We start from the raw sequence: 10,169 nt of genomic DNA, 5'->3' as shown, positions 1-10,169 counted from the left end.
TTAAGATAAATATATCTACAGTCCATTCCAACAGTGTCTGCCTCATACCCTTATTAAGTCAGATAGAGGTTCTGTAGAGTAGCTTTGTGGCGCTGAGTATAGCTGACTTCCTGTGTCTAGTTCTGGGCCCTCAATTGCTGTTGTTATTGAAACTCTAAATTGCCCTGACCTCTCTTCATTCCTCATTGTGTTTCTACCACAGGCACAGGACATCTCTGAAACTGTATGGCTTGTTCTAAAGCCCTGAGGACTTTTTTCAGATTTATTTTGATGTGTCAATCATCAGGCCTATATGCAGACTTTCATTATTGCGTGTGTGTGTGTGTGTGTGTGTGTGTGTGTGTGTGTGTCTCCTCAGTGAACATTGTGGCCATGTTGCATAACTTTTGGGAGCAGAAGCAGGTGGAACAAGACAACCGGTCCGACAGCCAATCAGAGGACTCGGTGAAGGGCTCTGCCAGCCAATCAGAGGGCTTGATGTTGTATGAGTCTGCCCCTTCCCCAAGACCCCCTTACATCTACTACGTCACTCTGCCTGGAGGAAGCTGCTTTGGAAACTATAAGGTGACTGCCATCATAACCATCACAACCACAGCTACCTAACCCACCTAAACCAGCACTACTCACAAAACATTTATTTATTTAACTAGGCAAGTCAGTTAAGAACAAATTCTTATTTACAATGACAGCCTACCGGGGAACAGTTAACTGCCTTGTTCAGGGGCAGAACGACAGATTTTTTACCTTGTCAGCTTGGGGACTCGATCCAGCAACCTTTTGGTTACTGGCCCAACGCTCTAACCACTAGGCAACCTGCCACCCCTCACACCATTACCAAATTCCACTGTGGTGGAAAGCTAGGGTTGTTGCGGACAAGGTTATTGGTGGAGTGAGGTAGGTAGTTAGGGTTGGTGGTAAGGGTAGAGGAGAGGAGGGGGTAAGAGTTGGGGGCCAGGTGGTTATTTTCCATATCCCAATGACAGGAGCCCACCGTGGAATAGAGACAGAGTTTCCATAGCGCAGCCAAAGACCACCACTGAACAGCTTTAACAGTGCTCTGTCATTAGTGTGAGTGAGAAAAATACCTGTTTTGACAGGAGTGCTGCTCAGCCTTGCTGTGGGTCTGAATGGTGTGTGGAGGGCCTCATATCTGCACAGCCCCTAAAGAGAGGTCCTTCATCTATACCCGTCAGACCCTGGGCAGTACACACACACAGCCTCTCAACCTGCTTTGATGATTTTATTCAGCTGGAATCCCGTGATACTTTTCAAAGGGCTCATTGTGGCTCACACAGTCTCCCAGAGGTCGAGGCCCCAAATGCCTTGTGATTGGTTCAGAGCTGCCTGTGATGTTATATTCTGACTCCACATTTGATTGCTAATCCCATGATTTGCTTTTATAAACTCTCACATGTTGAAGAAAGTCATGAAACGAACCCAAGTCTTTTCTAGATGACCTTCATTTCTGTTCCAGTCAATCATATTCATGCCAACAGTCATCTCTCGTAGGCAGACTACATAAACATCAATGGTACCGTAAATCTGTCCTGATACAACGGGATGCGTGAGATAACGAGCAGCATTAGTTCCGGTGCTTTGGACTAATCATGATTTCACAGGTGTTAGTATCTTTTGATTTTCGGAAGGGGTGGGGGACATTTGGCCCATAGACTTGTCCCATATTTTGCAAAGAGCTCTTCATTCCGTTTCCGATCCTCGTTCTATCTCTTCTCTGAACACATATGGACCCAGAACAATCCAGAATTTGACCAATTACACAGGACTTTGGTTCTGGGTTAACCGAGATTATGCAAACAGTGATCACCTCAAACCAACAACACTGCAAATATAATTTACATAGTGGGACTTATGTCTCCCTCTTTTCTCTCCACCTCCTCTCTCTGCCAACCTCCCACCTCTTTCTGACTCTCTTTAGGAGTGTGAGACCCAGGCGGAAGCTCGTAGGGATGCGGCGCGTGTTGCTCTGATGAACTCTCTAGTGAACGAGCTGCCATCTAGACGAATCACTCCTCTGTTCATCACACACAGCCTGCAGGAGGCTGCTTCAGCCAGCACCGTGAGTCTAGCACAAGACTAACTCTAGCACAAGACTAACTCTGGCACAGGACTAACTCTGGCACAGGACTTACTCTGGCACAGGACTAACTCTGGCACAGGACTTACTCTAGCACAGGACTAACTCTGGCACAGGACTAACTTTGGCACAGGACTAACTCTGGCACAGGACTAACTCTGGCACAGGACTAACTCTGGCACAGGACTTACTCTAGCACAGGACTAACTCTGGCACAGGACTAACTCTGGCACAGGACTGACTCTGGCACAGGACTGACTCTGGCACAGGACTAACTCTGGCACAGGACTAACTCTGGCACAGGACTTACTCTGGCACAGGACTTACTCTGACACAGGACTGACTCTAGCACAGGACTAACTCTAGCACAGGATTATTCTAGCACAGGACCTACTCTGGCACAGGACGTACTCTGGCACAGGACTAACTCTGGCACAGGACTTACTCTAGCACCGTGAGTCTAGCACAAGACTAACTCTAGCACAAGACTAACTCTGGCACAGGACTAACTCTGGCACAGGACTTACTTTGGCACAGGACTAACTCTGGCACAGGACTTACTCTAGCACAGGACTAACTCTGGCACAGGACTAACTCTGACACAGGACTAACTTTGGCACAGGACTAACTCTGGCACAGGACTAACTCTGGCACAGGACTTACTCTAGCACAGGACTAACTCTGGCACAGGACTAACTCTGGCACAGGACTGACTCTGGCACAGGACTAACTCTGGCACAGGACTAACTCTGGCACAGGACTTACTCTGGCACAGGACTGACTCTGGCACAGGACTTACTCTGGCACAGGACTTACTCTGACACAGGACTGACTCTAGCACAGGACTAACTCTAGCACAGGACTATTCTAGCACAGGACCTACTCTGGCACAGGATGTACTCTGGCACAGGACTAACTCTGGCACAGGACTATTCTGGCACAGGACTTACTCTAGCACAGGACTAACTCTAGCATAAGACATACTCTAACACAGGACTAACTCTGGCACAGGACTTACTCTGGCACAGGACTGACTCTGGCACAGGACTGACTCTGGCACAGGACTAACTCTGGCACAGGACTATTCTGGCACAGGACTTACTCTGGCACAGGACTAACTCTGGCAGAGGACTAACTCTGGCACAGGACTAACTCTGGCACAGGACTATTCTAGCACAGGACTTATTCTGGCACAGGACTTACTCTGGCACAGGACTATTCTAGCACAGGACTATTCTAGCACAGGACTAACTCTGGCACAGGACTAACTCTGGCACAGGACTAACTCTGGCACAGGACTATTCTGGCACAGGACTTACTCTAGCACCGTGAGTCTAGCACAAGACTAACTCTGGCACAGGACTAACTCTGGCACAGGACTTACTCTGGCACAGGACTAACTCTGGCACAGGACTTACTCTAGCACAGGACTAACTCTGGCACAGGACTAACTCTGACACAGGACTAACTTTGGCACAGGACTAACTCTGGCACAGGACTAACTCTGGCACAGGACTTACTCTAGCACAGGACTAACTCTGGCACAGGACTAACTCTGGCACAGGACTGACTCTGGCACAGGACTGACTCTGGCACAGGACTAACTCTGGCACAGGACTTACTCTGGCACAGGACTTACTCTGGCACAGGACTTACTCTGGCACAGGACTAACTCTGGCACAGGACTTACTCTGGCACAGGACTTACTCTGACACAGGACTGACTCTAGCACAGGACTAACTCTAGCACAGGACTATTCTAGCACAGGACCTACTCTGGCACAGGACGTACTCTGGCACAGGACTAACTCTGGCACAGGACTATTCTGGCACAGGACTTACTCTAGCACAGGACTAACTCTAGCATAAGACATACTCTAACACAGGACTAACTCTGGCACAGGACTTACTCTGGCACAGGACTGACTCTGGCACAGGACTGACTCTGGCACAGGACTAACTCTGGCAGAGGACTAACTCTGGCACAGGACTAACTCTGGGACAGAACTATTCTAGCACAGGACTTATTCTGGCACAGGACTTACTCTGGCACAGGACTATTCTAGCACAGGACTATTCTAGCACAGGACTAACTCTGCCACAGGACTAACTCTGGCACAGGACTAACTCTGGCACAGGACTATTCTGGCACAGGACTTACTCTAGCACTGTGAGTCTAGCACAAGACTAACTCTAGCACAAGACTAACTCTGGCACAGGACTAACTCTGGCACAGGACTTACTCTGGCACAGGACTAACTCTGGCACAGGACTTACTCTAGCACAGGACTAACTCTGGCACAGGACTAACTCTGACACAGGACTAACTTTGGCACAGGACTAACTCTGGCACAGGACTAACTCTGGCACAGGACTTACTCTAGCACAGGACTAACTCTGGCACAGGACTAACTCTGGCACAGGACTGACTCTGGCACAGGACTGACTCTGGCACAGGACTAACTCTGGCACAGGACTTACTCTGGCACAGGGCTTACTCTGGCACAGGACTAACTCTGGCACAGGACTTACTCTGGCACAGGACTTACTCTGACACAGGACTGACTCTAGCACAGGACTAACTCTAGCACAGGACTATTCTAGCACAGGACCTACTCTGGCACAGGACGTACTCTGGCACAGGACTAACTCTGGCACAAGACTATTCTGGCACAGGACTTACTCTGGCACAGGACTAACTCTGACACAGGACTAACTCTGACACAGGACTAACTCTGGCACAGGACTTACTCTGACACAGGACTAACTCTGGCACAGGACTAACTCTTGCACAGGACTAACTCTGGCACAGGACTAACTCTGGCAGAGGACTAACTCTGGCACAGGACTATTCTGGCACAGGACTTACTCTGGCACAGGACTAACTCTGACACAGGACTAACTCTGACACAGGACTAACTCTGGCACAGGACTTACTCTGACACAGGACTAACTCTGGCAGAGGACTAACTCTTGCACAGGATTAACTCTGGCACAGGGCTATTCTAGCACAGGACTTACTCTGGCACAGGACTAACTCTGGCACAGGACTATTCTAGCACAGGACTTACTCTGGCACAGGACTTACTCTGGCACAGGACTATTCTAGCACAGGACTTATTCTGGCACAGGACTAACTCTGGCACAGGACTATTCTGGCACAGGACTAACTCTGGCACAGGACTATTCTGGCACAGGACTAACTCTAATTCACCACCACTAAGCATCAGCATGGCAGCATGGATACGATAGGATATCCTGAGTTATTGGTCATGAAAAGCTCTCTTCTATTGGCTGATATCAGATGTGTCAGTGTTCAAGTGTTGTTTTACTGTACGTTCCTTCCAGGTCTCTGTGGAGGATGCCTGTGATCCTAGCACCAGTTTAGGAGCCTATTGTCTCCTGCTCCAGTCATACACTGGCAGAACCATGTTGGAGTTCCAGGTAAGGACAGGATTATCATAGGAATTTGTTATAGGTTAATTACTGTATGTTATAACATATGTTTAATAATATATGTTATTCTCTCTTGCACTGCAAACATGATCTCATACGGACTCTTTTTGAAAACTTTTTGCTGAAACTATTCTTTGACCTCCACCACCTGTTCTAAGCACTGGCACTAGTTCCGTCTGTTTCTGAACATTACCCTTATAATTTTATAACATTGTCTATGGATACATGGCAGCCATCCAGCCAGACCGTATGCTCTCAATCACAACTTCAGCAGACAGGCTTGGAACATAAAGGTCTAACGTAACTTTTCAAACAATCACACACAGTTTGGTTAGGGATTAGAAAAATATTCAGATCATCTATCATCCCTGTCCTGCGTAATTACACAATTCATAATTGTCAAGTTTCACTGATCATTTTTTATGCCGTTCTTTTATTGCTCAGGTCTATTCACTCTCTCTCTCTCTCTCCCTCTCTGTCTCTCTCTCTCTCTCTCTCTCTCTCTCTCTCTCTCTGTAGGAGGGGATGACAGTGTTTCAGTTGTTACACTGGAACGGGACGTTGAAGATTCTAAGGGAAAGACAGTGTTCCCGCCAGGCAAGTCCCTCATCTGGATATTCAATTATATAATTGACCCTATAATCCTCTATTCCAAGGGTGGCCAATCTTTGATTTGAATCAGGTGTATTACTGCTTGGCTGTAACAAAAGTCTGCACCTACACTGGCACTCTGCGGACAAGATGGACACCCCTCTGCTATTCTCAAATCAAATAAATGTATTTATATAGCCCTTCTTACATCAGCTGATATCTCAAAGTGCTGTACAGAAACCCAGCCTAAAACCCCAAACAGCAAGCAATGCAGGTGTAGAAGCACGGAAAGGGAAAGAGGGATACCTAGTCAGCTGTACAACTGAATGCCTTCAACTGAAATGTGTCTTCCGCACTTAACCCAAGGGTGCTACATCAAGCGCACCGCCTGATTGGTTATTACTCTTTGCCCCCACAGAGTGTGATTGGTTATTACTTGCAGCGGGGACTGGATGCCAGCATGCGCAGCAGCATGGCTCTGGATTGGCTGGGCAGGGAGCGGCAGACTCCAAGGCAGCTGAGGATGGAGCTACGAGCAGCACAGAGGGAACTGGACGTGGCTAGGCGTCATGGCAATGAACTCCGCTTCTACAAGGAGAAAACAGAGATACTTAGCCTGGCACTGAGTCAAGAATTCACACACCAACCACACACAGATATACACGGACCACACACAGATTCACAAGAATCACCTGAACCACACATCTACCACCAATGAGTCGCACATACACACACAAACTACATGAACCACTTGAACCACACATAAACTATGAACCATTATCTATCCAGACACAGCATCTGATCCACACATGAAACCGTGAACCACCATACATACACCCAGCTAAGCCTTTTTACATAGAAAGTGAATGTTGTCCCTGGTGGTAGAGAGATCAACTCAACCATAAAACCTGTGGGTTGAATTAGATGAGAACAACAGATACAGTGTTGATGTACTAGTTGGAACTAGGAAATCATTCCAACTAGCATGTAAACAGTGGCAAGAGAAAATAGGTGCTTCATCAAGAGGGACTGAGCAGGTGACTAGGTCAAAGGTCACCATTGACACTGCCAGGCTACCTTCAACATTACACACAGAGAGAACTGTTTACCTTATAGCTGCTGTCAAATTCAAGACACAGCTGAGGAAGCTGACTGCTGTGTCTTCAATGAGTTTTAAAAGGGAATGTGAAATATTTGTGTACATTTGAAATAAATACTTTGTCTGCTATATAATTATATAAAATATTTCCAACTAGTTTTAATTGGGAAGGCAGATAAAGCGTTTTTTATCAAAAGAAAAGCAATCACTTGTGCGTGTGAAAACACCAAATCCTACTCATTACTCCACTGCTTAATTACATCACTTTTGTTTTGAGCGGAATTCGACCTTGGGCTTTGAACAGTGCACCAGGGTGGCTACCTGCGCTGAACAATGCACAGTGGTTCGCTATACCAGGGCTATTCATGTCACAGTTAGAGCAGCAATACTGTTTCCTCCAGCATGTTGTTGGAAGACCAAAGCAAATGTAATATAACGTTTGGGAACACACAAGTTATGTTCATGATAATCACAGATAGATTTAACTACACTATATATGCAAAAGTATGTGGACATCCATTCAAATTAGTGGATTCGGCTTTTTCCGCCATAGGCCTACCCGTTGCTGACAGGGGTATAAAATCGAGCACACCGCCATGCAATATCCATATACATAGATTGGCAGTAGAATGGCCTTACTGAAGAGCTCAGTGACTTTCAACGTGGCACCGTCATAGGATGCCACCTTTCCAACAAGTCAGTTTATCAAATTTCTGCCCTGCTAGAACTGCGGTGGTCAACTGTGGTGTTATTGTGAAGTGGAAATGTCTAGGATCAACAACACTGGGAAGTGGTAGGCCACACAAGCTCACAGACAGGACCACGAGTGCTGAAGCGCGTAGCACGTAAAAATAGTCTGTCCTTGGTTGCAACACTCACTACCGAGTTCCAGAGTGCCTCTGGAAGCAACTTCAACACAATAACTGTTCCTCGGGAGCTTCATGAAATGGGTTTCCATGGACGAGCAGCTGTACACAAGTCCAAGATTACCATGTGCAATGTCAAGCGTCGGCTGGAATGGTGTGAAGCTCGCCGCCATTGGAGCAGTGGAAACATGTTCCCTGGAGTGATGAATCACGCTTTACCACCTGGCAGTCCGACAGATGAATCTGGGTTTGGCGGATGCCAGGAGAACACTACCTGCCGAATGCATAGTGCCAACTGTAAAGTTTGGTGGAGGAGGAATAATGGTCTGGGGCTGTTTTTCATGGTTAGGGCTAGGCCCCTTTGTTCCATTGAAGGGAAATATTAACGCTACAGCATACAACGACATTCTAGATGATTCTGTGCTTCCAATTTTGTGGCAACAGTTTGGGAAGGCCCTTTCCTGTTTCAGCATGACAATGCCCCTGTGCACAAAGCAAGTTCCATACAGAAATGGTTTGTGTGATCGGTATGGAAGAACTTGAATGGCCTGCACAGAGCCCTGACCTCTACCTCATCGAACACCTTTGGGATGAATTGGAACACCTACTGCGAGCCAGGCCTAATTGTCAAACATCAGTGCCCGACCTCACTAACGCTCTTGTGGCTGAATGGAAGTAAATCCCTGCAGCAATGTTCCAACATCTAATGGTAAACCTTCCCAGAAGAGTGGAGGCTGTTATAGCAGCAAAGGGGGGACCAACTCCATATTAATGCCCAATAATTTGGAATGAGATGTTCGAGGAACAGGTGTCCACATACTTTTGGTCATGCAGTGTAATTTTAGCATTTTTCTCCAATAAACAAATTAATTTCATGAACATGTCGTTTTGTAAACATAACGTTTGCAACACAAATCCTTGGGACTTCCATATCCTTAACCATAACCCTTGCCGTAACGATTTTAAATACAAACTTCATAGGGTTAGGGACGTCCTAAGGATCCCGAATAGCACGGACCACATCGATAGGGTAACTAACATGAAGGTAGGCAGGTGTGCACCCGGGTGGCAGAGAGAAGAGAGGCCAACTCAGCGGAAAATCTGTCTCCCTCCAGCAGGTGGCGTTTTTTCGCCCACCAAGCAAGGAGTTTTTGTATGGAGGACAATGAGAGAGTAGATTGAATAGAAATGTCGTAATGCATAAGTTGTTACGCGTCTACTGATATAAGTAGGACTAGAGACATCCCGGCAATTTTGAGAAAAAACACTTTATTTTGGAGTTGTCTCAAGATGGCTATCCGTATTTGATGCATGAGCCTAGTAAGCATAGCGTCTCTCTCCATTGAATACAGGCGTTTGACGTCAACAACCCTCATCGAATATTTAAAAAATATTACAATAATCGACGTATCCACCAATCCAAAGAAAGGATACGCGGGAGTTAGACAGCTTTGTGGACGACTCCCATTTGTTAGGGCAGAGAGACATGTATTATAATTCAATACAAAGAATTTGAAACTATAAAAGATTAAGAAAAAATCTAATATATATTGGGTGAAAAGTTGGCAGCCAAGTATGTGTCCTCCTGCCACAACCTGAGGGACAGCCAGTGAAAAGTGCAATGTAATGTCGATAATATTTCCCATCTTGTTTTGTTTTGTCTTTCATACCATGTCATGTGTCTTCTCAATCATGTTGACACTGGTCTACTACCATTGCTTTAATGTATTGTTGTTCTGATTAATATTGTTGTTGTAGTTGTTGTTAATGGTAATCCCATGTCCACTACTACTATTATTATTGCTGTTGGTCCCACCATTTATTTATATATAAATATATATATATTTTATATATATATAAATATATATATATATTTTATATATGTATACTTTGACAATGTAAGTAATAATTAACTTGCCATGTCAATAAAGTCAATTGAATTGAATTGACATGTATCTTGTCAGTATATCCATCATCTTTGATGTAGGCACTTTTTGTGTTACGTAAAGATAGTGCAGGAGTCATGTGACGAAATATTATCGCGATAACTGTTCCTTCCTGGA

The 10,169-nt window shown here is 45.9% G+C and overlaps 1 protein-coding gene across 1 annotated transcript; it reads left to right on the top strand.

The window, feature by feature from the left end:
• Positions 1-256: 256 nt before the first annotated feature.
• Positions 257-7,334, top strand: LOC120054860 (protein limb expression 1 homolog). The gene is made up of 5 exons (XM_039002540.1): positions 257-564; positions 1,937-2,077; positions 5,443-5,538; positions 6,070-6,147; positions 6,560-7,334. The coding sequence occupies exons 1-5, from the start codon at positions 271-273 to the stop codon at positions 6,857-6,859; spliced, it is 909 nt and encodes a 302-aa protein (XP_038858468.1). The 5' UTR covers positions 257-270; the 3' UTR covers positions 6,860-7,334.
• Positions 7,335-10,169: the final 2,835 nt, after the last annotated feature.

This window comes from Salvelinus namaycush, chromosome 1, assembly GCF_016432855.1.
Source record: "Salvelinus namaycush isolate Seneca chromosome 1, SaNama_1.0, whole genome shotgun sequence".
Taxonomy (NCBI): Eukaryota; Metazoa; Chordata; class Actinopteri; order Salmoniformes; family Salmonidae; genus Salvelinus; species Salvelinus namaycush.
This window is presented reverse-complemented; position numbering and strand designations above follow the sequence as displayed.

Coding starts and splice junctions, on each gene's coding strand:
- LOC120054860 (XM_039002540.1), top strand. CDS start 271: ATGTGTCAATCATCAGGCCTATATGCAGACTTTCATTATTGCGTGTGT. Junction 565..1,936: donor GCTGCTTTGGAAACTATAAG/GTGACTGCCATC, acceptor GACTCTCTTTAG/GAGTGTGAGACCCAGGCGGA. Junction 6,148..6,559: donor AAAGACAGTGTTCCCGCCAG/GCAAGTCCCTCA, acceptor TTGCCCCCACAG/AGTGTGATTGGTTATTACTT.